The sequence below is a fragment of the Dromaius novaehollandiae genome, chromosome 12, assembly GCF_036370855.1.
Source record: "Dromaius novaehollandiae isolate bDroNov1 chromosome 12, bDroNov1.hap1, whole genome shotgun sequence".
In the NCBI taxonomy this organism is placed as follows: Eukaryota; Metazoa; Chordata; class Aves; order Casuariiformes; family Dromaiidae; genus Dromaius; species Dromaius novaehollandiae.
The window spans coordinates 21,761,196-21,786,904 of record NC_088109.1 but is presented as its reverse complement, the minus strand read 5'-3'; the positions used below and the strand labels follow the sequence as shown (position 1 = coordinate 21,786,904).

Here is a 25,709-nt window from a genome sequence, read left to right as displayed (position 1 = left end):
AGGTTTTCGCTGAAGCTTATGGTTCCTGTCACGGAGGCAGGTGGTAGATTTTAAGTTAGTTATTGTAACATACTCTAGTAGTTTTGGCCCTATTTCCAGAGTGCTTGTGCGGCATATCCAAAAATTGACACCTCACTGGCAACCTTAGCAGAGGGATACCAAAAATGTAGTAGTCCTGGAGACTGACAGCTGCAGTCACAGAGGCAAGATGTGGTCCCTTAGGGTCATAAGAAAGCAGCACTTTCTTCCTGCCTCCTCTTCTGATCTGAGAAAATCCAGGCTGTTGGCCCTTGATGCAGCCATTTATTGGCATTTTTCAAGATTAACATTTCTGGTGGGCTCATCACCAAAATGGAGAGCGAGCTCAGAGCATCCAAGCTCTCCCAAATGATCATTATCTTCTGTCTTCTATTTAAAGAGGAGTAAATTAAATTGCAAGAGATGGTGCAACTGGTTTTCCAGATCTTATTTAATTTGGCTAAGCAGTTAGCATTTTCCATCTGCACAATATAATCATTAACTTTTTTTGTCTCTTTGTGTTACTGCACATACTGCTTTTTTACAGGTGATCTCTGCCCTTTCTTACTGTTAGATTTCATTTCTATGAAGGAGTGTGGCTTCACTGATTCCTCTGTTAGGATGAAGTATATATAAAATTATTCATCCTACTAAATATGCTTGCAAGGAATCCTATGTGATTCATGGTCTTTGATCCTGCTATCACTTACGTGGGTGTTTAGCTTTACTACTGCGCACAGTCCCACTGGGGAGAGTCTTAATTTATAAAATACTATTATGAAAATAATGTGAGGTTTCAGCACATGTCCATGCTGGATCAGCAGGAACATACAGAAGCGAGTGTGTAAGTTAAATAGGCTGCAAAGATGACAAATAATTCCTGTGGCCCCCCCCAACTTGTGAAGCGATTCCTGGTGGTGCTGCTGTCCCCATCCGTGGCCAGTTTGCACTGTCGTCGTCCGCTCGTTTTGTGAACGTGTGAGAGTTTTTTGTCCTAAAACTTGGGTTTTTAGAGCTATTTAGATGCTTTTCTGCTCAGCACTGCCATGCCAGACTGAACCAGGAGGTGGTCTTCGAGAGGGCACCCCCAGGCCTCGTCTGCTTTCAGTGTCCTGTCCCCTTGCCTGTGTCCTGCTCACCTCCCTGGTGTCCCCTGTCCTCCCTGGGTGTTCCCTGTCTCCTCCCCTGTGTCCTGCTCACCTCCCTGGTGTCCCCTGTCACCCCTGGGTGTCCCCTGTCCCCTGGTGTCCCCTGTCCCCTCGCCTGTGCCCTGCTCACCTCCCTGGTGTCCCCTGTCACCCCTGGGTGTCCCCTGTCCCCTGGTGTCCCCTGTCCCCTCGCCTGTGCCCTGCTCACCTCCCTGGTGTCCCCTGTCCCCTTGTGTCTCCTCTGTCCCCTTGTGTCCTGCTCACCCCCCTGGTGTCCCCTGTCCCCTCGTCTGTGCCCTGCTCACCTCCCCCAGTGTCCCCTGTCCCCTTGTGTCCCTGTCCCCCCGGTGTCCCTTGTCCCCTCGCCCGTGTCCCTCTCACACCTCTCCCTGCGTCCCCCGGCCTGTCCCCGCCCGGCCCCGGGTGTCCCCTGTCCCCCCCGCCCCGGCCCCGGGCCCTGTCCCGGCCCCCCGCGGCCTTGTCGCGGCCCTGCGCGCAGCGGCCCCGCTCCCCGGCCCGGCCCCGGGCCCGGCGCCCCCCGCGGCCGGCGCGGGCGGGGCGGGGCGGCGCGGCGCGGCCGAGGGAGATGGCGCTGCGCCCCCCCGCGCCGCCGCCGGGCCCGGAGCCGCCGCGCCGCCCCCGCGCCGCCGAGGCGCCCGCGCTGCCGCTGCACTCGCCCTGGACCTTCTGGCTCGACAAGTGAGTGCGGGGCGGGGGGCCGGGCCGGGGGGGGGGGGAGAGGCGGCCGGGCCTGCGCCCCCCGGGCGCCCCGGCCTGCCGCGGCCTGGCCCCGCGGCCCGTCAGCGCCGCCCGCGCTTTCCCTGCCGCCCGTTTCGCCTCCTTCCCCCCCGCCCCGGGAAAGCGGCTCCTCTCCCTCGTGAGCGCCCCCGCGCTGCGCGGATTGCGGCGGCCCGGCCCCGCGCAGCAACGGCTGCGAACGGCTGCGAACGGCTGCGAACGCTCCCGCGGCCCTCGGGGCGCAGCGCGGGGCCTCCCGGGCTCCGCTTACCGGCCTGCCGGCTGCTTGGCGGCCGGGTTCCGCGTCGGAGCTGGGCTCCCGGGGTTAGTTTGGGTTCTGTTTGGGTTATTTATTTTATTTATGTATTTATTTTAAGCACCGTTTGGACTGCTGCTTGTCGCTGTTTGCGCACCCAGGCCGCGCGGGGATAAAGCACCGCTATCTCTTATTCTCCACGCCAGAAGCTACAGCCCGCTACAAGTTGCACAGTTACATTGTGATTTCTATTTATTTATTTATTTGTTTTGATTTCACTGTGTTTTGCGCTTTCAAAAAGCTGGTTTTCTGCTGATTTCTTTCTCTGTGGTTCCATACAGCTGCATTTAATTAGATAGTGCTGTTGTTATCTTTAATTATAAAACTAGGAGCGTATGTAAACTTCTAAAAAACATAACTGTTACCTTAAGTTTCCAGAAGTTCAGGGCCTATTGTTAAAAAATATGGGGCCAATGGTCAAAACATAATTACTGATTTATATGCGAAACACTATTGTGTTTTGTTTACCAGCAGCAATAAGAGAATAATGTCAGGGAGGGAGAATGACAGCAAAACAGAAAGGATGTTTTGTACATTTGAAAACCATTTAAGGCATTAAAAAGCACACAAGAGATACCTTTTAATGTACAGCCATAAATGTAATAGACTGCAGTGTGCGGAGGTTCGTGTGCCTGCGGCGGCCCGGAGCAGCAGCTGCAGCGCTGGTGGGTGCACCCGCGCAGAGTGGGCTGCGGCAGCACCTTCATCCCGAGCGGGACGGGATGGACTTTCCGCAGGGTTTAGCTGCGTGCATGGGTTCTCACTTACTGCAGAAACACACGGCGTGGAGCAGTGGTGCTTTCCCAGGAGATGAAGTTGGTTTTGACTACCATTACATATCACCCTAAACTTGGCCTGGAATGCTGGAAGAAGTGGCTCTTAGGAATCAGGTTAAAATAGGTGCTCACATTATGCAGAGTTGCCTTTTTTATTATATTACTGTGAGAAAAATCCATAACTTCTGTTCTAAGAGCTCTAAAATAAATACCCATCAGCTAAACAGTGCTGTGTATAGCAACTGTGATAGGCTCCCAAAAAACTGCCTTAGGTTTAATGACCTCAGCTTTGTAATATTGTCACTTGATGCATCTCCTGCTTCAGAAGTAAATGTCTTTATCTCACATCAGCACTTATTTCTGTAAATGCCTTGGCATGAGCGTAGCAGCTGGAGGCTGTAATCCTGTGAGCAGGTCAAGTCGTTTTCCTCCTCTCAGGTATGTTCCTGGACATTTGCATTTCCTGCAAGCGTGAAGCCTTTTTTGGTATGCGTGGCTGCAGTATTTGCCATCTGACACTGCTTTCTCATCTACTACCCCATATTTGTTTTCGGAAAGTGAGAATAATGAAAGTGTTTGGGAGAATATTATTCACCGGTTTGACAAGTAAGATGGTATGTATGATCTTCAGATGTCAGTAGGTCAGCTGGTTCATAAAAGAGTACAGAAAAGCTGTCAGTTTTTTCTCTTAAGAAAAACAGGATTTTCTTTTTAATTGCAAAAACTTCTTAAGGTCATGTGCTAAAGGTCCTAACACCAGGAGTTTGCTCTGCTGTTTGGTTTTCCATGCTGCAGGTCTCCAGGTTCGTACCTGAGTATCCCGCTGGTAGAGCTTTTGCCTGCAGCGCAGTGGTGGTGTTACAAGACATGGGATTTCAGCAAGGTGGGCAGATGCCTTTGGTGCCTTCTTGGGAAGCCGATTCACGCCGGAGAGCTTTGCACTCGTGTTCAACTTGGTGAGGCTCTGCATTGGTGCAGGGGCCTCTTCATAACCCTCTCTGGCTTTTGCAGGAAGGAATTTATTTCTAGTTTTTGCAACTCTGTCTTTCAGTTTTTCAGCAGTCTTGATTTTTTTACAACAAAATATGGTTACGCCTCACTGAATATAACAAGTTAAAAACAAAGATTAGAAATCTGGTTATTGCATTCAGGTTGTGTAGCACAGTCAACATGGGGATTGCACAAAGGAAAAGTCAAATGCGATGAGACCGTCAAGGCTTGGTATCATCAGGACTCGGGTATCATTGATAACAAGCGCTGCTTGGCATTTGAAACCATCCCTTAGTGGGATTTTGGGATGTAGATCTGGGTGTGATCCTTGTGTAAATCTAAGGATGTGAAACTGCTTACACTTTGCTCATGTGTATATGGGCACGAAGCACATAGCCTACTTTGCAAAGCTTGCAAATCATGGCTGTAGTTTAGACTGTGTATTGTATGCCATTTTATGTTTAATGCTACACTGAGTAAGCCTTTCTGTACGAACGAGTAAAGAGAATTTACTAGCGTTAGCAGCTGCCTGATTTTCCAGGCTTGCCGTGAGAACCGGAGGCTCTGCGGTGAGTTTTCGGTACAGTGTGCGTGAACGCACACGCGGTGATGGGGACATTACCTGCCCTTGCAAAAAGACAGCTTTTGAAAGCCTACCTGCATCTGAGCTGCTAGTATTGCTAATGTACCCATTTCAGCCCACAGTAAGGAAAATATCAGTTCCCTTCTTTACAAATCAGTGCTGTCAGAAAATGAGCATAGACCGCGTTGAAGTCTGGTGCGGAAGGCTCGTCTCCAGCCCAATTTTGTCCAAGATCCACTTCCTTCGGGAAGGCTGAGCATACGTCTGCGCAGATGAGGCGGTAGGGTCGCGGCCGGCCTGTTGTGTCTTCTTGCCTGACTTCTAGCAGTGATTTTAAGTTAGTTTGTTTCTGTTGTAAGAACAGTTTAACTTTTATGTATCTGTTTTTTGAGCAGAAGAACATGCTAAGAAATGTTATCAAATGTCATGCAGTGCTATTGGTCTGCTCCAGGAAAGTGAAAGTGGTCTTAGAAAATACATTATCTTTATACGCTTGTTTTTCTTTCTCCCTGTTACACTGATGAGTTTTATATAAATAAACTTTAGTAGATAAATTCTGATAATTGAGCCATATTCATAATAGTTGTGAATTTTTATAGCTGAACACATCAAATATTTGAAACAAAACTTAATACTTTCCCTTCTTCCCTATAGCAAAATCTTATTTATCTAGAATCATCTATTCCATCTATTAAAGCTAATGAGTAGGTGGTTTACAATGAAAAATGATGGTTAATATTAGAAAAACGTTCAAATCAGTAAATGCATTTTGACAGGCTTTGATAGCTTGAAATCAGTCTTTGTATTCAGAATGGATTACTAGATTTGTTTAGTTGCCACAGCATGTTTTTGAGTATATGCTTTGGAATTAAATATTTTGCTTATTTCTACCAAAGCAGGTTGCAGCTAAATACTTGCACTGGTATTTGCTGGAGTGCTCAGAGGCTTTTAACGTTGCTGCCGCTGAAGCTGTGGGCAGATTCCCATTGGGAAGAGTGACAGTGTGAGCACATCGGAAACAAACCGGCTCTTAATTCTTTGCAGGGAAACAGAAGAGCTACAGTTCGGCATCAGGCATTAACATAAGCGTGACCACCTGGAGATTTATTCATGGATAAAACAATGGAGTTTATCTGTGTATCTTTGTCCATTATTCCTGGTGGAATAATAAAGCAGAAGCTGCAAGCTGGCGTTAGGATTCGGTTTGGGCAGGTTGCTCATGGCCCCATTTTCTCGTGCTCTTAACTGATGCTCCTGGAGTTTCCTGTAAGGTACGGGAGATACGTGGAAATCAGTTGTTCGCCATGGCTTGAATTAAAAGTTTAGCATGGCACGTCAGATTAAAAGTGTTGCTGATGGCAGTAAAATTATTCCAGACGAGGGAATTCTGTAAGGGCTTCATTTTAAGGACCAGTATTTGCAGTTTTCCTGTTTTGTAGTAGAACATACAGTGAGTTTTTTCAGCAAACTACACAATCATCTTATGACCCCTGGCTTATATCGTAACTGACTGTTTGCTGGAAAAGTTGCAGAAACAGGAATTTCTGCAGTTTTTCTCATTTGAAACTCATCTACCATTTCTGCTAATTTAATCTAAACTTTTCCTGTGTACTCAATTAAAAAAAAATCACTATTTTGTGGGTTTCGAGGCACAAAAACCAATCAGTTGTCATCTCTGCTGGTCCATGGAGCTTGTGGGCATCTATCGCAGAAACGCGGTGCTTCACATTCGTCACGATTCTGTAATCTGGCAGGAAATTGTATGTTTTTTCCTCTTGTTGTCTGTAGCTTAAGTACTTTCTTTTAATGTCTGCCACTTTGGCTGGCTCTGACTAATATATTGTTTCTGCCTTATACTCATGCGTTAATCCTAATTTATGCAAGTGTAATTCCTCTTAGTGTGGCAAATGGCACAGAAGTGAAACTTTTAAATTGATGTATGTTATCATTTTATAATTTGAAGTCCTTTGAATGGTTTGTGTCTCCCAGTTAATCAAATCGTGAATTGGGGTTTTGGTTGTATACGGAAATAATAGGTTACAAATGATCTAGAGGTATAGCAGAGTATTCCTGAGAACTTTGAACATTATTTAAATATAAGCTGGATATAACATGTAAAAAAGGATTAGTTGGGTATTTGAATAGTTATTTCGGAGATCTCTTCATCTTTTCTAAGTAGTTTTTTTAATAAAAAAGCTTTTGGAGTTAGAGATAACCCCAAACGATCAATGATACTTTTCAGAGTTGGATGAAAGGCTGGAATAGTCCTGTGTAATCTTGTGGGCATGAAGCACTTGCCAAGCAAGTTACTAGAAATAAAAGACTAGTCCATCACCTTGAATTTTCAGATAAATAATCTGCTGGTTGGTTGGTGTTTTCTGCCAGCTGATCACGTAGGTCCTCTGGAACACATTGTTTGCAGCTATCAGGCTGAGTCATTTGAGGACCTCGGAGAGGAATATTCTGTATTTCATTCTTAGCTGATTTTTGGCATGGCTTTAGAATTGCTGAATGGCTCCTGTGAATGCCTAGATAGCCTTTGGCTGTAGTTCCAGAATATCTTTCGATCTCGCATTTGAATAGACTTTATTATCACAGCATCTCAGCAGCAATATCAATGTGAACGTACAGAGCGATGATACTATAAAGCAAAGTTAACTGCATGTATATTGGTGGCTACTGAGTTAGCAAACTGGCAGCAGTAGTGCGTAAGAGAAGTGATTCCTCGGACAGTGGTATCCGACATGGAGAAGCAAAGTTATCCCTGGTTTTGCCCGTTTATGAAACAGTATTTGGGAGGTTCTGCTTTGTGTCAGTGCTAAGAAAACACAGGTGATACTGCATTGCAGACCCCTGTTACTCCCTACTGACAAAGTTAAATCACCTGCAAAGTTTTCTGTCCCTTTTAAGTTGCTACTTTTCTTGTATCCTGCATTAGGAAGCCATCTGACTGTCTTTACTTTTGTCCAGTTAGTTTGAATTTCTCTGTTTATTCTTTCATGTTGAGTGTAGAGTGCAAAAAAGGCAATTTTTGTTTATCAGTTTATCAGTTTTCCCATATTTTTCATAGTACATAGATCACATTAGTACAGCCAACACCATATCAGTTTCTTGTCTGCTTTTGATAACTTCTTGTTAAAGTAATTATTGAGATACGGACATTTAATACACCATTTTCTCATCAGCTCCATCGCTGTCCTTTGTCTAGCGAGTAACAGATAAGCAGTTAACCAGACATTAGTTTCTGTTCTGCACTGGAAAAGTCAAGAGGGGGTTCTCTGCTGTTTTTATATGCATTTTAAGTCATTCATTTTGACAGGTGCCTTCAAAAAACATTGGAGCTAATATTAGAGTTTTGAAAATGTGATGCTGTTTTAGTAGTTTTGCTTAGGTTTAATTATTCAATTTCTTCCTTTATATGTATATCCAGCTCTTGCCCCAGAACCTGAATTGTGTCTTTAACAGCAGAGAGGTCTTTTGGTGTGGTCCTCGATGCTTTTATGCTGAGCAGAGGTGTCAGGGCCAGACAGCCGCATGGATGGGGGGATTGCTGAGGTCTCTGCTGCCCTTACCTTAGATCTTTCTTCAGCAGGTACCTGGGCAACAACTTAGTTTTTCTCTATATATCTTAAATCTACTCCGTTGCTCCTTTTTCCGGGTTCGGTCTTCTTATACATTTGTGATTGCTCTTTTTAAGATGGAATGGAAGGTTGCTTTGTTTCAAAATAGGGATGCTTTGGTGCTCTTGGCTCTGCTTCAGAGGCTGCACTTCAGCAGCAGGGCTTGCACCAGTTCAGTCACTGCGCTGGTTATGTGCGTCTGTAGCTTTGTGCCATCTAGCGGCGCGTGCGGGTAAGCTGGACTTCAAATTTAGAGTCTAATTATAATTAATTATATAGCTAACATTTTTTAAAAGAAGATGGAAGTATGAAATACTGAGAATATTTTGAAATGGCCAAAGAGACATCTGGGTTATACTGAATGCAGCTGAAAAGACAGCTTGGATGTTAGCTTAAATTCAATTACTGACAACCCCTAAAATTCAAACTGGTTTTTTTTTTTTTGTAGTGCCTAAAAGCAGAAAAGAGAGTGGGGTGGCCATTAAAAGGAACACAGTTATTTTTGGTTTAAAATCTTAATTCACCTGTCTAATTAAAACATAGTTTTGTAAACTACCTGACAAATCTCAATTCATCCTAAAGTATAAGGACAATTGAATTCCTATTTTTAAATAAGTAATGATCATCTAAGTTGGAGTTTACTGTGTAACTTTGACATATGAATGTTTCAACTTCTTGCTAATATGATTCACTTTTCTCCATCCGTCTCCCTCCCTTTCCCCTGCCCCCAGGTAAAATACATATTTTTATTAACCTCTCCTTTTTTTCAAGGTCGCTTCCTGGTACTACAGCAGCTGAATGTGCATCAAACTTGAAGAAGATTTACACAGTACAAACAGTGCAGGTAAGATTAGCTTTGCTACAGTAGTTCCCACACATGAAAAATGAAACTCAAGGTGTGAAGTTATATTAACACTCGTGTGGATGAGTCATGCTCCTGCCTTCACTCACCTGTGGTATGAAATGTCAGTGCTGCTCTTTGTATGTGGCATCACTTAGTCATTCTCTGAATTTCATTTGACTTTCCAGACCAGAAAAGGATGACGTATATTGGTTTGCTTTGATCAGACGAGCCCTCTCTTCTTAACCATTCCAGTTTCCTCTGGTGCTGCTATTGGATTGTTGTACTTGATATATTTTAAGTATTTATCCTGCTTTTTCTCCAGTTGCTCTTTAACACAGCAAAGTTAGAGCTTGTGGTTGATTTTCCTGTCTCTACCCTTGAGCATGATTTTTTTTTCCAGTGAACTGGCTTATGGTTCGGTACTTTCACATCATGGATATTTGCAGCAGTGACAAATTCTGCATGTTTCTGTGTCATCTAGTTTTAAATCATCAGTGCCAATCAGTGGGCATCTCTTGCAAGTAAAATGGCATTTCTGTTTTACTGCCAGAGTTGGTATGAAATACAGTGAATTGGTATTTGCCTTACCTTAACCCTAAGCTGACTTAGTTCACTAGATCTCTGAACTTCTAAAGTGATGCCAAAGCCTTCTCCTTGGAAGAACCCAACCATGGTGATCTTCTGGAGCTTGAAGTGAAGCTGTCTTACTAATGTTTGTACAGTTACATTACATGAGATGTATCTTTTTATATTTTTAATAGTTTTTCTTCTCTTTTAGTGTCTGGATGATGGAAATGGCTTAGATGGAATTGCCAGGGGCCACAAAAAATTATCACATAATGTTGCAATGTTTGGTTTTAAACTTGTATTTATATCTAATGTTACATCACTGCATGTTGCTGCAACATACATCTTTAAAATCTTTAAGAAGTGAAATTGCAACAAGTTGATTTCAGAGCTTTTTTTTAATAAAGTACAAGAAGGTGATAGCTGTCTAGGAGTACAATATGTGACAGTTCTGGAGAAAATGAACAAAGGAAGTAAATCTGCATGGAAGTTCTTCTCACCTGTTAATGCAACTATGCTTTCATTCTTTTTTTCTTTTTTTTTTTTCCTAAGAATTTCTGGAGTGTCTACAACAACATCCCTCCTGTGACAAATTTGCCCCTGAGAAGTAGTTACCATTTAATGAGGGGAGAGAGACGACCGCTTTGGTAAGTGTGTTATCATTAGACATTTCTAGGAGTGGGCAGTGAAAAACATGAAGTACATGGTGAAAGGAGGAACAAATGAGACAGGAGTGTCTTGTCTCTGTTACCTGCAAATAGTTGAACTAAGGATATTTCTTTTGTAGGTCTATCAGGATCTCGTTAAGCTTAAAAGTTACTTGCACTAAAGAAAGTCTATATTAAAAAGACTGTAACTTAATAGTCCACTTTGGAGCAAAAATGTAAATAAGAAATTAAATTATGAATTAAAAATTAATAAAATGTGTCTCTGAATTTCAGTTCAAGAATACATAGAAAATACTTTATGGTATATTATGCTTTCGTGTGGGTTACTAGTATTTGAATTATTTTTAACTTAATTTTTTTCTCTCCACTGAAGATATTGTGGTAACAATGCAAATGGCTGACACTCCTTGCCAGTTTTTTACCCATGCAAAAGTATGGTTCATATGTATATAACTGTGTGTATGGGCTTAGATTAAAGCTAAATATTACTATTTAACTATGCCATTATGAAGGGATAAGTTGCAGCAAATTCCTATGAGACTGTAGAATGGAAATGGAATAAAGTATAACTCATTGATTTTTTTTCCAGAAGTTGAGTTTAGCATACCTTCTTCCTGATGAAATTCCTTTACTTTCTAATTAGATAGCTTAAACATTTTCTGAGGAGATTTGATCTTTTTGGCATCATTTGCACTAGACAGTGATTGAATTAGAGCTCTTTAACTTGATCATAGTATGTCTAACTGGATGTTGACTTACTACAGGAGGTTTCCATCCTAATCTGAAGAAGTAAATAATTTTCTGAAGTGAAATATGTCTGAAAACATACATTACTTTTCTAAAAATACTGTAACTGGTCAGAATAGCTTAAGTGGGTTGAAAGAGCCTGTACAAATCAAGTAGGCAATTGTGTGCAGGTCTTGATATCTTTGTCAGGATGAGTGGGAACATTTTGTTTTTTCTCTATTTTTAGTTTTGATTTGGTAAGTGACTCGTAGGGGTGTGAAATGCAAAGATCTTTTTTGAAAATGATACATCTATTTTAAGACTATCAAAGTAAATGTATATGCTGTATTTTAGGAAAGGGATTGCAAGATGTTGATATCATCAAAGCCCACTAACTTTTCAGTAATTACTGCACAGAAGCTTTTCCCTGATTACAGTTACAGCATGCTGGCTAATTGCAGCATTGTTTTTAGGAGGAAAAACAAATTCTGGAGTGCAGATTTTTGAAGATGTCGTTCCAAAGTTTGCCTCTCTGCTTTCCCCAGCATTTGTCTGGATTTGTGGGAACCCATCGATCCTGGGGAATCTTTCCAAGTTTCTTATTCAAGCGTTGTAGGTTTAGATTTTCGAAAGGTGAATTTTAGGGTATGCCTGTGAAAACTTCAGCTTTGCTTTTACAGGGTTCTAGCAGAAAACTAAAAGCTCTAAGTGTAAAATTTATAAAAAGAATACTGACAGAATAAACCTGAAAAGTCTGCAGGTTTGTTGTTGTGCCTTTGCCATTATAAAGCAGTTTCTGATCATGTCCGTCCTGACCCCAGACAACTTGAGTCTTTTTCTCTAAATAAGGGCAATTAATTTCTAGCTGTCATGGAACTGAACTGAAGTGTGTTCAAGTTCTTGTGTTAAACTGAATGAACTTGAGAGTAACAAGTTGCTTATGTGAAAATATGCCAGAGTTTTTCCAAAATAAAAGGTTACCATAGCAAAACATGAAATTGCTTTGTGGCATGTTCCCATATAGTGTGCAGCCACTTCAAAGATAGTCTGTGGTCAGGGAAAATGTAAGTATTTTCCAACACACAAAACTTAGGAGAGAGATTAGGTGTTGAGAAATATACTTCATATGAACAATGAAAGATTTATCTCAGATGTCAAAAGTCATAGCTTGAGTCATGCTACCTGGAGTTAGTAATTGTGTTTCAAATGGGGTTTTTCTGGGAAAATTAAACCCCAGACATAGGTTTATCTTGATGTGGATTTGAATGTTTATTTTACTGATATATTTCCCATAACTAGGGAAGAGGAAAGTAATGCCAAAGGAGGTGTATGGAAAATGAAGGTCCCTAAAGAAAGTACGGTACGTAATATTCACCTTTCACTTAGAAATGATTTAACAAGGGGAGTTCTTTAAACTCTGTAAAATAAAGCTCTTGTAAAGTTCTTGAGTTTTGACATCAGTCACTACAACAACCAAACACCGTTTTAAAGTCCACAACCTTTTATTGCAAGACGATGAGAAAGCATTTATTTTTAGCTAATTCAGTATCTTGTTTTTGACCATATTTGCCACTGTGTGGTTGAAGTGCTGTACTCCGTTTCCGTTTGGCAAGCGTAGTATTTTGTAAGTGCCTTTGTTCTCAGGACTCTGTGTGCTTACAGGTGTGCAAAACAAAATATAAAAAACTTTTTCTGGTAATACTAAGTGCTAAATTATAGCCAGAACCTTAGTGATACTCTTCAAGAATCAACACGCAGCTCAGCACGACTGCCGGAGTTTCGCTCAAGTGCCAAGCGCGACTGAGCTCTCTGTCAGGCTCAGTAGGACTATTTGTGCTTAACATGGCTTGTTTGCACCTGCGTAGAGATGTACGTAGCACTGTGCCTTTCTCGTGCCGGTTGAAGACTAAGGCTTCATTTCCATGGATAGCTAATCCTGCCTAACGGCTTGCTCCCACTGGAAGGGGGAAGATCTTGCTCATTCTCCTTTCCCGGTCCCGCTTGTGCTGGCAGTGGTGCTCATCAGATCTTTCTGGGAGCCAGTTTAATGCACAAAGATGGCAGAAAAAAATATTTTTTTAATTTGGTCAGTACATGACCAGGAGATATTTTTGATGAGTCTAAGGGGTAAAGGAGAAAAGAGGAAGAGTAGGATAGTCCCCTTTGCTGGCAACAGTGAGCTGTCGCATCACCTTGTGCACGTCTTGTGAAACTATAGCACTTTTTGATTTGCTCTTTTTCTGGTTTGCTCTTTTTCTGGTTTGCTCTTTTTTTAATTTGCTCTTTTTTTAATTTTAAAATTTAAGAGAGAAAATCTGTTCAGGCATGTTGTTGTTTTAGCCCCGCTGAAACAATTTGTTTTCTGTGTGCTGGGCTTTGTGCCCCTATTAAAAGCATGTGGGTAACTTTTCCTGTGAACTGTCACAATGAAAAGATTTGACCTATTCACATGTGTTATTTATGTGTGTAAGTGTGTTTTGGATCAGGCCTTTAAATGCTAAAAGCGAAGTGTAAGAAAAATGTGACAGCCTTGCAAAAGGCATTAAACGCTGAAAGATGGTACTTGAAATTTCAGCCAAAAGTTAATTGATTTTGCCTGTGGGTTTTTTTTCCATATGTGAATTGCAGCTTTCCTCCTCTCCAATCCCAAGTGATCACAAAAGACTGAAATTTTCTTTTTCCTTTTATAATCCAAAGTGTGAAGATTGTCAGAAGTGACAAGTGGTTTGGGGGGCCTCCATTTTTGGGTGGTGAATTTAGAGACCTCAGAGAGACATGTTTTTTCAGAGGCTAAATGATTGCTGCTTTTTGAAAGAAGGGAACTTTTTGATCTCTCAAATTAAATATCAAACATCCCTGGTCACTTCTGAAAGTTTTAATTGGAGATGAACTTGAGTCAGCTTTTAGTACCTTTGTAAATGGGGTAAATAGTATCTTCATGCCTATTTCTCATTTTTGGCTTCACATTTCTAATGGTCACTCATCCACACAGTATCTCTCTGGCTAAGAAGAACCGTCTTGTACCGACCTAAGGGGAAAGGATGACATGCTATAGCATGTTTGGTGAGGGTGTGGAGGGAGGGAGATGTAGTTTTCCTAAAGGTATCAGTCTTTCGGATGGTATGACAAACTAACTGACAAAATACTGACGTTCGAAAATGTTTTTGCATGTGTACAGTGACACTTCTGTTTGTCAATTTTTAATACGAAAACTAATACTTTTTAGATCCTCATAAGCCTGATCCTGCAACTGCTTACTACTGGATGAAGTGCTTCCTACCCATGAGACCATTAGGACAACTCACAGTAGTGAGCACTACGCCTGGTAATGAGAGTATGCATGGTCAGTCTCAACATTCATATGTGAACTCTTCCATTGGCAGGCAAAATACATCGTGTCAAAGATTATCACACTGACATCTTCAAACGGCCTCGTGATGCACTGCATCAGATAGTTCTTTCCATAGCCCAGGTCTATATTATGCATTGGATTAGTTGATAATTATTAAGTCACAGAAACGCATGATGCTCATCCTTTGTATCCTAGAAGATGGCTTAGGGGTGCTCAGAAACTCCATTAAAGCAGTTTATTGGTTTATCTTCTTCATAGCTGCTTGCTTTTTGTTTTAACCTTGGTGCATTTGATTTGTTTTTCCTTTTTTTAATAGTACTAAAACCCAAGCTAACTCGAAATAGCAGAAAAGACATTCCTCAGAAGCAGTATATGAAAAAGTCATGGTGGTATAGACAAATATAGATGTTGTCATATTCCAGAAAACATTTATGTCTCTGTAACCACACACCTTGGAGCATATTACTGAATGCGTTACTCAGAGTTGCATGTAATGTGTTGGAGAACAGGTTCCAAGTTTTGAATGCTCTTTGGCTTAGGTGATAACAAATGTCAAAAGCAAATAACAATGTAATTAGTCTAACAGAGCCAAAGAAAACTGGGCGATAGCTTTTTTTTCTCCAGTTTTAATTCTCTAGTTAGCATTTAAATTTGTCGAAAGTCGTAGTCAAGGAGAATCAGACATGATGTTTAAATATAAATCCATTTAGTTTACTGGTAGGGTTTTCTGGTACTTTTCTTAAAGTGGATAGTAATTATTTTCCATAGAAACAAATGATTACAAGTAGAGCTTTATGGTCTTTTTATCATGTGAAATTCTTGGGAGAAACCTACTTTCACGCTTTGCAATAATTAGCACATTCAGGATGAGTCATGGACACAGATGTAGAGAAGGTAAATTTATACTTAAATATTTAAAATATTTATTAAAACAACTCTGTGCTATAGTATTTATTATCAGAGTCTAAACTTGCTCCAACTATAGTGAAGAAATTAGTAATATAATACAGTGTGCAACTGTTCATTTGCACTGTTCAGTGTACAATATACTCTTTTTCTGTCCAGACAACCTCAGAAAGAGAGTGCACTCAAAACTGAGCTAGCAAGCCTAACACTTAAATTAAAAGAAAATAATACAATAGTAACTGTTCTTTTCTTCTTAGGCTGCAGTCTGGAAAGAGCTACTGTTAGCAACTATTGGAGAGCAGTTTACAGATTGTTGTGCAGCAGGTAACTTTTTAAAATAATTTAGGCTAGCATCACGAACACTGGGTTTGAATGCAGGCTATGGAAACTGTCCTGAAAATGTAGGACAGGGCAGGAAATCATATTCATACGCATTTGTCATTAAGAGGAGGACAAGGTTTTCTAACTGTCTCGGGGCAGAACTAACTCTAGGTTTGAGTTCAACAGCTTGCATTTCTTGGAAGCCAGGAAGTTTTCTAGGGTTGAAACATCTGTCCGTTAGCCAATGTTCAAATGATTAATGCTGATTCCACAGTGCCGGGATTCTGGAACCCCCAAATTACATTTTCAGAGCAGATTGCTTGTACTATCTCAGTTGGAAGTGGCTAAATTAGATAGATACCCCTATTACGTCCGTGGTCTCTATTGATTCTCCTAACAGGGTGGTGAGTTATCAGGGGAAGCAACAGAGAAGACCTGAAACAGAGAAGCTGAGTGTTTTGCCCATGGTTACATTAAAAACTTGCAGCAGAGCCATGGTACAAACCTAGGTCTCCTGAATCCCAGGTTAGCCCTCTAGCCAAAGGTGGTATTTTCATTATCACTTAAAAATATTGCTTAGGTCAGACTAGTTTTTAGTGTATTGGAGTTTACATAAAAATTCTTAAAATACCTTGCTGGTTTACTGGAAAACAGTCATTAATCATCCAGAAACTAGTACATGATTTTGTTCAGGTGTAATAATTCAGCGAAGTCATTTTCAGAATAAATTTAATCTCTGTGCTTGCAGGCTTGCATGTTTCCTTTGGAAATGGTCCTCAGGAAGCGCCTGTGAGTGCTACCTTGCTTAAGATGTATCATCAAATGCTGCATCTTAGTCATGAAAAGCAAGTATGAGTCTGTGACCATTTCGTAAGCTAAGGTTCAGTTGCAGAACTGTTTCTCGTTACTGGGTACAGCAAATGATTAACTTGTCAATCCAGCGGCCTACAGGGAATGAATTCCGAGAACTGATTACTAAGCTAACTTTTCAGTTTAACATGATATTTTCCATCATTTCTTGCGACCATATTTACTTCTCCTAGGCATATATATGAATTAAACTGGCTTTTATTTAATGATGAGGAATATCCCATTAGGAAGTGTTCATCTCTGATTTATCATTCAGGAGAAAAGATTTCAGTTTCTCCAATTCACAGAGCAACTCAGCAAAGATTTTTCGACAAATATTATTTCAAACAAATATTATCTTTCAAACATAGTTAATATAGTAGAGCGGGCATATTGCATTAGTATGCTTAGTTGGTTGTTTTGTTTCGTTTTTTTTCTAAAAGGGTTTACCGAGCCAATTTCAGGATTGTAAGAAAGAGAGTGCAAGCCTCAAATCCTTTACCTGTGAAAGACATTTTCAATAGGTGCTTTTTAAAATCCTCCATATGCATAACTGAGCTGACATGAAGAAGAAGAGAGAGTTTCTGCCCAGGGAAGGGGGAGGTAATCGGTGGGAGGAAGGTAGAGGCAGCAGCAGCATCATGCCCTTTCGGCAGCATCAGGGTCTCAGATGGAACTATCCACGCAACCGCTTCCAGAGGATTTCACACCAAGAAGCCCTTCTCCGCTCAAGTACGGAGCTACCAACATTGCTAGCAGCAGCAGCAGGGCTGACTGTGGTTTTGTTAACTTTTTTTGCTGCTACTTTGACAAAATGGAAAGGGAAAACAGAACTTACAGTCTGGAAAAAGTAATGTACAATCTGCGCCAGGCACTGTTCATGGGGTATTAGTTGTTTTTCCCCCCCAAATTTTGCTTTTAGTAAGTTGCTGAAGTAAATTACCTTTAATAGCTTATGTTACTAACTTTAGTGAATATTGTGATTCCCTTCTAGTCCAGGATAGGAGTGCATTAATAAAGATGAATAACCTGCCACAATTTATTAAAACTATTGTGAGGTAATATTTACAATAGTTTCTACGAGTAATAATGTTTGTTTCTTTCTGGTAACTATTTTGTCTGGTTTCAGCATTAGTATTCTCTGCATTGGAGATGGCTCTCTTTCCTTTCTTGAGTTTGTTCAACTTTTGGGCAGTGTTTCATAATACATAAGTATCAAATTAGACATGTCTCACTTTTAAAGAATTCTTTTAATAATGCTTCCTCTTCTGTGCAGATGATGAAGTAATAGGGGTTAGCGTCAGTGTTCGTGACCGTGAAGATGTTGTACAAGTCTGGAATGTGAATGCCTCTTTAGCAAGCGAAGCAAAAGTTTTAGAAAAGATATATAAACTTCTGCCACACACCTCTTTTAAAGCAGTTTTTTATAAACGTAAGTATTTTGTATTAGTTCATTTCTGCCTTCACTAGAGAAATGAAGTGCCAGTAGGATATTTCCATGGGCATAACCTGCTTGATTCATCTTTAAAGTTTTAGAAATTTAGCATCTCTCATTGCATTCAAATTTTTACTTCAAAGTTATAGATAGTTATGTCCCTTCAATGTAAGAGTTAGCTACCATTCAAAGTATAGAATATTTTAAATTTAATTTTAGAATATACTTGGTTTCCTATTTAATATGCAAGGCTCCTAAAGTGACTGAGATAAATCTCTTGATAACTCTCAAGATTTCATGCTTTTAAATTTAGATATTAATGCGGTGCAACCATTTACTATCAGGATTTTAAGGGATGTCTTATTTTAGGCTGTAAATAAATGTACTATCGGAATAGTCTTTCCCCAAATCACTTGTTTGCGTGTTGTGTCTTCCTTGACCACTCACACATTGTTGTCTTCTATTTCCATCTGTTTAACTTCTTGACAAAGTTTACACGACAAAGTTTACACTTTTTATTGTTTCTTTTTTCCCCCCTCTCTCCCTTAGCACACAGAGAACATCATGCTTTTGAAGGCCGACGTGGAAGACATTAACTGCAGTCTGTACCAAGTTCATTATTTGTTATTTAGTGTTTTGAAGTGCTCTGGACACGGAGAAGGATGGACAAAGCCCTGCAGAAGCACCGCACGCAGTGCCCTTTTGAGTTTCTAACGTTTCAAATTGGGCTATTGCTACTGAAAATGAGGAAAATGGTTGCCTTGATTACTAAATGCGCCAATCATTACTTTTTGTTTGGTTGTTTTTTTAGTTCTTCCTTGTTTCTTTAAAAATATATTTTGGCCACTTGTTTTTTTGATCCGATTATATTTGTTTCTGTTTCAGTAAGAGAGAAAGCTTTAATTTCTTCTGTACTGTACTTAACTAAGTGCAAATGTGCACAAACATGGTATGCTGCTTTTTCTAGATGTGCTGTACATAGAGGAATACTGGCTTGATGAAATGTGTTTTCAATTTTCGTTTTGAAACATTCCTATCATGTTAAGATTTACTCACTGTCTTTGTCCCAAGAGAGAAAGCAATTGCACTGCATTATTCTAATATAACCTGTAATCTGGTCTTGCACTGGCAATAGCACACATACTGTAAGAGCAAATAGTAATCACTGAATGAGAGACTAAAGAGAACACATTTATATTAGGACTAACCCTCCACGAGATGATGTTAACCAATAACTTGAATTATTTCAAAAGAACACTCCTTCAGACTGAGTGAGCGCTCAATAGGAAGCCCTACAAACTCTGCACCTCTCTTATTTTAAGAGGGAATGGTGTTTTTAATGGTTTTATATTGTATGCTTCCTTACGATGTTTTTCTGTACATTCATGAAAAGAGTGTCATGAATCATTTCTAATGCATTTGACTGACTGGATCCATCTCTCACACTTCCTGGGTTATTTTAGGCCTATGCCTGCATCTACAAAAGCATCAGTATCAGGACTGCTGTTGACTTCAGTGCAAAGGAATAGGTCCCATCATATGTAGTTTCAAGTTATCATGGCACCTTAAGTGAGTTTTTTTTTTAATATACAGAAAAGAAATGGATTTTGTTTTACAGTGTGAATGTGAATATGAACTATGCTAATCTTTACATGTTTGTCTGTATTAATTATTTGCGGTGTCAGTTTGTTTTACTATACTACCAAAGATTAATTTAGTTCCTTTTACAAGAAGAAGCTGCAAAGTAGAGGTGAATGTACACTCTGCTGAGTGTTACTTCATTTTTAAGAGTTTTTATTTGGCAACTGTTTTCCACATGTTTGGTATATTAAAAGGCAGCCATTAGAATCAAATAAATTTTAAAATAAGAGTCACGTTTGAGATTTTTTACAACTTCATCTGTGTTTATGAATTAAAGCTGTGCAGTTAATGAGCATTATTAATTAAACAAGTTTTCTAAAATCAAATATCTTGCTTCTGTAACTGCTTTCTGAGATTAAATGTTACTGAACCTTCTTTTTTAAACCTCTGTATTTTTCAGTGAAATTTTTTCTCTTAGAAGCTATCTATGTTTTCTTCATAGATAAAAGTGTCTTTTAAATGGAGTTTTTGTGTTAAATCAGAAAGGAGTCTTAAAATTTAGTACTATCGCTTGTCTATTTTCAGTTACTACTTAAGATATTTTTCTGGCAGTTCCGATTATTTTCTTGCAGTTCTTTATATACTTTATAAAGTATACACATAGACTGAGGTTTAAAAATAGAAAGTATAGAGACTATTACTAGTTTAATTATTTGACATTTTATAAAATTCATATTGTTGCAGTGACATTATATGATATAAACCAACCAACCTCATTTACTTTGGTTAGTTTTTACCACTCTGCTTTTCTAAGATACATCTAATCTTTTAATAATATCATTCCCTTTGGCTTACCCCAAAAATTGTCTGAAACCTGTTACAAATATATATATATTTTTTAATGTTATATTTAACTACAAACAGGGTTTGAACTAACAGTGCAGGTTCTTTCATAGGTACATCCCGTTTTTCAGGCAATGCAAAGGACCGCGATGTCCCAGCAGCTCCGTTAGCACTGCCCAAGTCAGCGGAAACGTGGCGGTCCGGGTTGCAGGACTCCCGTGTAGAGATACTTCATCTTACTGCTAAAACGAAGTCTTTAAATAAGAGAACGTAAAAAGGTGCTTCGCTTTCAAGGTCAAATGAGCTCATTTTCTGTGGCAATGAGTAAAACTTCAGCTACTACAGTTTTTACTGAATAGGGTTTAATGTAAGTGCATGTTTAGAAGGCCTTCTTTTTTATCTGCAATGAGAGTGGCTGGTGTTCCTCTTCTTCCAAAATGTGGGTAAAGGAAGGCCTCAGAATAACAGTTACCTGTTACGTGCTAGCTGATATTTGCACTTTTGATATATACAAATATGGAAAAGAAATGCCTCCAGGCCTGTATCACAGAGTCAAAAGGTGACTTGAGAGGAGTGAGGGTAGAAAACTTTCAGGAAAATGTTTTCAGCAGTTTGGTGAACAAGATTTCTCACTTGACATACTATCTTTGGAATACTAATAGGAAATTAATCATATACCTCACCCTTCCCTTGCTTTTACTTTTGGAAGCAAGCCAGCATGTCTTACCTCTCCTCCAGGTTTCTCTGGCGAGAGGAAATTCCCTGCAGCCTCTCTGGCTGCAGATCCATTAGCTTCAGGAGAACAGTATCTGCTAGCAGGAACAGTTAATTTGGTGATGTAACTGGAACTTGCTCGTTTAAGATCCTACATTATTCATCTTACCAAAGGAAGTGATTTTTATGCAGTTGCCTTGCATGCCACTTTTTCCTTGAAGACCTCCGTGCGTGAACGTTGAGCAGAGATTGAGAGAGATTTTATCCCAGCTGTATCGTGTCTCTACAAGAGCTGTCCATTGTCCACCAAAGTCCAAATTAAAAACTGTTGTCAATTTTTTATTGTTCTGAGTCCCCACTGTATTACATAAAACTAGGGAATTTTCTGTGTAGCTTGAAATTCTGATGGTAATTGTTATTATTACTTGATATCTGGGTTGACAAGAATATCTTCTGACTAAAATTCAGTATATCATATGCCACAATCCAACATTGAGCTTGGATCAAACTGTACAATGCAAGTTTGCAGGAATATGACAGATTATATTTGTGATTTTTTTTAACATTGCAAGCATTAAATCTAAAGACTTTGTAGAATTTTCCAGCTGACTGTCCTTTCATCCAGACAGATATTTATAGCACTTACACATTTTTACAAAATGGTGTTAACAGTTAGTTTCTTGAAGTCTTTGAAGATTTATTACTTTTACGTGGAGATCTGCTTTATTGAACATGATTAAGTGAATCCTCTGCTACTTCAAAATCACCTAACTTGTTCAAATGCATATCAAAGAATGGACTACACAGATTCCTATCAAAATGAATTTCTGGTGGCATTCCAACACAAAATTAAAACATTGAACTTCCATGGCTACAGACAACAAAGAAACTCCAAGTATCCCCATGAGCTGAACTGGGGAAACGTGGTTCCCTCCGGTTGTCTCTCGTGGGGACCCACATCGGGATGCTACTGCAGGGCTTGTCCCTGGCGTTCAGCACTAGCGTAGTAGGTCTCAGCGAAGCCTTTTGCGTAGCTGGAGCGCTTGTCTCCTTACTCAGGCAGGTATTTTTATGAAATTCATAGGAACTTCGTTATCTTTGATACATCTGACCTGTCAACCAGGTCTGACAGGTCGGAGCTACTGTTGCCCATGCACCCAGGGATGGTTTCAGCCTCCTCCTAGGAAGCGGGGCTGACATTAGAAGCAGGTGGACAGCTCTAGTTGTGTCCTTAAAAAAGGGTTCACGCTGCTTGGTGGGGGGGTGTCACCACATCTGCCAGGTGAAGGAGCTAGCTGCTGGGTAGTGTTAAGTGGAGGAGGAGGAGGAGGAGGAGCAGGGCCAGCTGGGGGAGGCTGGCTGAAGAAGTGCTGACTCAGGCTCTTGGGTGGGTGTGAGGAAATTAATGGGCTGAGAGGGGAGGTGTGTGCTTGGTGCCCAGGCCCATCTCCCTAGAGGGTGGGCTGGTTGAGGGGGTAAGGAGTGTGCAGACCCTTGCTGGGCTGCTCCTGAGGCAGGTGGAGCTGAGCCTGAGGGAGGGAGCTGGATGGAGGAGAGACAAGTGAGAAATGGTAAGAGAAATACCTTTTTATGTCTAAATATTGCACTTTCTGGAAGATGCAAAGTTTGGAGTCCCTCCAAGTACTGGCAAGGCTTGAAGGAGAGGCTGTCCCTGGTGAAGGGTCTCTTAGGAAGAGCTTGTGCCATTACAAGGTGTGAGGGCTGCTGTGTGCTCTGTGATACCCTCATCCACCAGCAATAACCCAGGAGCAGCTCTAGGCCATAGTTGTGCATGCTCCCTCCAGCTTCCAGGGACCCAGGGCCCAAGTAGCAAAGCTTTAATGCAGATCCTTGCCATGCTTGGTGCTTTAGTGGTTGCTGAAATGTGCCAGATCTCATCGTGTGGCAGTTCTGATGCTGCTTATTGGCTTTGAGCTGCGCTCCATGGCCCTGCATGCAATTTATTTTGCTGCAGCTTTATTTGGGTTCTTTTTTGCCCTCCTGGCTGAGGCTTCCTGCCCAGCCAGTGCAGACACAGGCTGAGCTCACTGATCAGCTCCCCTCTAGCTTTGGGGGCATCTCTAGTAACACTGTGGTCTTGGTGGCTCCCTGGGCAGCACCACAACTGCTGCTGCAGAGATTAATTGAGACTTGCCCTTAATAGGGATGAAAAGCTGTCTTCTGGGGCAGGCTAATTAATAGGATTCTTCTCTAATAATTATATAGCAGTTTATTGAACACAACTTATTCACTGACATCTTTTGAAGACAACAATTAGCAGAGAAGGAGAAGTTACTTTGCCTCAAAAGCCTATTTCTAACCATTTGCTGGTATGGCTTTAACCTTCATTCTCTAGAAGAGTTGTTACTGACTCCATTTTATTTATCTTTTGCAGCTGTCATTTGACAGCTTGTCCCTGTTCTCCTGTTAAAGCAGCTGGTTCTTTCTGTGGATCCATTTCAGCTTTGGAGATCATCTGCTTCACCTGTTGCTTCTTACTCTTCGTTTGCTAAAATCTTCCTCATCTGTTCAGTTCTGCATAACTGGTGATAAAATACTTACTCAAAAAGATGGCAAAGCTTGGGGGTGGGGGGTGGGGGGGAGGTAGGGGTTGATTTCCCCATAAATTAAGCTCCAAAAGGTGCAGTGCACGCAGTATTTATGGATCATCTTCCCAAAAGGGAAGGCAGCTGGTGCCTCACAAGTCCTGATAAGAGAGGGCAGCTCCAGCCCCCATCCCTCGCCTGTGGGGTCAATGGTGCTCTTTGGGCTGGCAGAGCCGCACAGGGCTTGAGCTGGCTGCAGGCCGTGCCACGTGCTGGTGCGTCACCAGTGGCCCCAATACTGCCAGCTGCGAGGGCAGGGAGCTGCTGCAAGGAGGAGCGAGCCGTAGTTACCAACCACGAGCCCATGCATGCGTTTTTCTGCACCTTCCCAGACTTTTGCAAGAGCACCTGTGGCCAGCATTGCCTCGGGCTGTTATCAGCTCTCCGGGGCTAGCCGAGGCCGGGCCACGGTGGTCCTTAGCCGCTGGCCTTGCACCTTGGGTGTTGTAGGAAGTGCAGAAGGGCTTGCTTGTGCTGTGTAGATGCATGCAGTTTTTTGTTTTGGAGAGCAGTCTTGAAAAGTAGCATGGGGGGAGCATGTAAAAGGCAGAGGCAGATGTGCTTTGCACTGTTGTATGATGCACCTTAGAAACGCTGCTTGATTGCCTCAGAGGAATGCATCGAAGCATCTTCAATTTAAAGCCATTTCTTGCTACAGGCTTTGCTAGGTTTTCTGTGTGCTTTTATTCCAGTACGGCAGGTTCAGAATGTGTTTGCGCATTCTCGTCAGTAATAATTAACTGCACTTAATACTTCCAAATGGTGAATACAAAAGAAGGGCAGGTCATAAGGGGCTCGATCAATACTCAGCTCTTGCCAGCTGATAGGAGCACAAAAGAAAACACTTGTCTTATTCTTCCTATGACAAGACTGACCAGAGGGGATGAAGCTTAAGAGTCTGCTTAACTCACAAACGTAAGTGCAACAGAGGAAAATTACTGATCCAGAGTAGCTTATATAAACACTCTTGTGCCTACTCAGATGTGAAAGGGATGTATTTTCAGTTGGAAACCATTTGCTTCTTCATCTTTCTCTCTCTTTTCTCCATTTTTTTTTTGAATGATTCTCTTAGGACAAGGAAGATGAGGAAATTAGATAAGACAAATAGTGGGAGACCCCATAGTTTGATATAAAAGCCCTCTCCAATCTTAGCTATTCTTTCACAGGTCTCCATTTCCTAACTTGACAAGTTAATGAAACCTGAGTTATTGCAGCACTCAAATACGGTGCACATGATGCCAGGGAGGGCAGTTGGGGCTGTACCAGAAACGGAGCTGTCCTCCCAGGTAGGCTGCACAACTATTGGGACTGTGACGAGGAAAGTGTGCCCTGGAAGGAGCTTTGGTGGTGGTGTTTGCAGAGCGGTCAGCGTGGGGGCCGGGTCGTGCAGCGGCTCTCCGGCTGCTCCTGTGCATGGCACTTCCACGGGATGTGGGAACTCTCTTTCGGGCATCTCGGAGAAGATGCCTTTATATATTTGACCTGCTTTAATTGACCTTTTGGTGCTCTGGCTGGCCGTTAGGCTGTTTCACCCCACCTCACCTGGGGCTGTATACAGAAAGCAGAAAGAAATGGCCCAGCAAACCAATCTTAAGAAAAGGAAGAAATGTCCCCATTGCACCTCCCAGGGTGTGGAGCACCCTCGATGCCAGCACATGGGCCTGCAAGGTGACAGGCACAGTGGGGTCCTTGCTTTCAGCCTGGTGACGGGGTGGCAAAGCTGTCACAGAGGGCTGGTGACACTGTAGGCTTTGCAGGCCCACCGGCACTGCTGCCATCACCTCTTCGCTCCTGCTGTACCTGGGGACCACGCTCACATTTCTGAGATGCGGGGTGACAAGAAAGGGCTGCAGCCTTAAACATGGTGGAGAAAAAAACAGAAAACCCCGTGTCGGGAAATGCTGCGTGTGGGAAACGCAGCGGTTCCCATGCTGGCAGCCCAGGGTCGTCTCCAGTGGGGATATCGGGGCTTCACGTGGCAGGAGGCCAGGAGCAGTATTTCATGCCTTACTGCTCCCCAATATATATATATATTTTTTTTCCTGCCAGAACTACCCATTGCAAGCCTGGTGCCCACAACGCTTTCTCCCTCATGGAGAAACTGGGCG

At 41.6% G+C, this 25,709-nt stretch overlaps 1 protein-coding gene across 2 annotated transcripts; it reads left to right on the top strand.

The window, feature by feature from the left end:
- Nucleotides 1-1,707: 1,707 nt before the first annotated feature.
- On the top strand, nucleotides 1,708-19,882 carry EIF4E3 (eukaryotic translation initiation factor 4E family member 3). 2 transcript variants are annotated; one of them, XM_064519204.1, is made up of 8 exons: nucleotides 2,288-2,401; nucleotides 3,792-3,952; nucleotides 8,961-9,033; nucleotides 10,153-10,247; nucleotides 12,294-12,354; nucleotides 15,510-15,576; nucleotides 17,699-17,854; nucleotides 18,407-19,882. In XM_064519204.1, exons 2-8 carry the CDS (start codon nucleotides 3,864-3,866, stop codon nucleotides 18,451-18,453), a joined length of 588 nt encoding a protein of 195 aa, XP_064375274.1. In that variant the 5' UTR covers nucleotides 2,288-2,401; nucleotides 3,792-3,863; the 3' UTR covers nucleotides 18,454-19,882. The 2 variants fall into 2 exon arrangements, with proteins under 2 accessions (XP_064375273.1, XP_064375274.1); XM_064519203.1 differs by lacking the exons at nucleotides 2,288-2,401; nucleotides 3,792-3,952 and adding an exon at nucleotides 1,708-1,865.
- Nucleotides 19,883-25,709: the final 5,827 nt, after the last annotated feature.

Bases quoted from the DNA above. Each gene is read 5' to 3' on its own strand.
- EIF4E3 (XM_064519203.1), top strand. From the start codon at position 1,753: ATGGCGCTGCGCCCCCCCGCGCCGCCGCCGGGCCCGGAGCCGCCGCGC. The intron at 1,866-8,960 runs GTGAGTGCGGGG...CTTTTTTTCAAG, and splicing joins TGGACCTTCTGGCTCGACAA to GTCGCTTCCTGGTACTACAG. The intron at 12,355-15,509 runs GTACGTAATATT...TTTTCTTCTTAG, and splicing joins AGGTCCCTAAAGAAAGTACG to GCTGCAGTCTGGAAAGAGCT.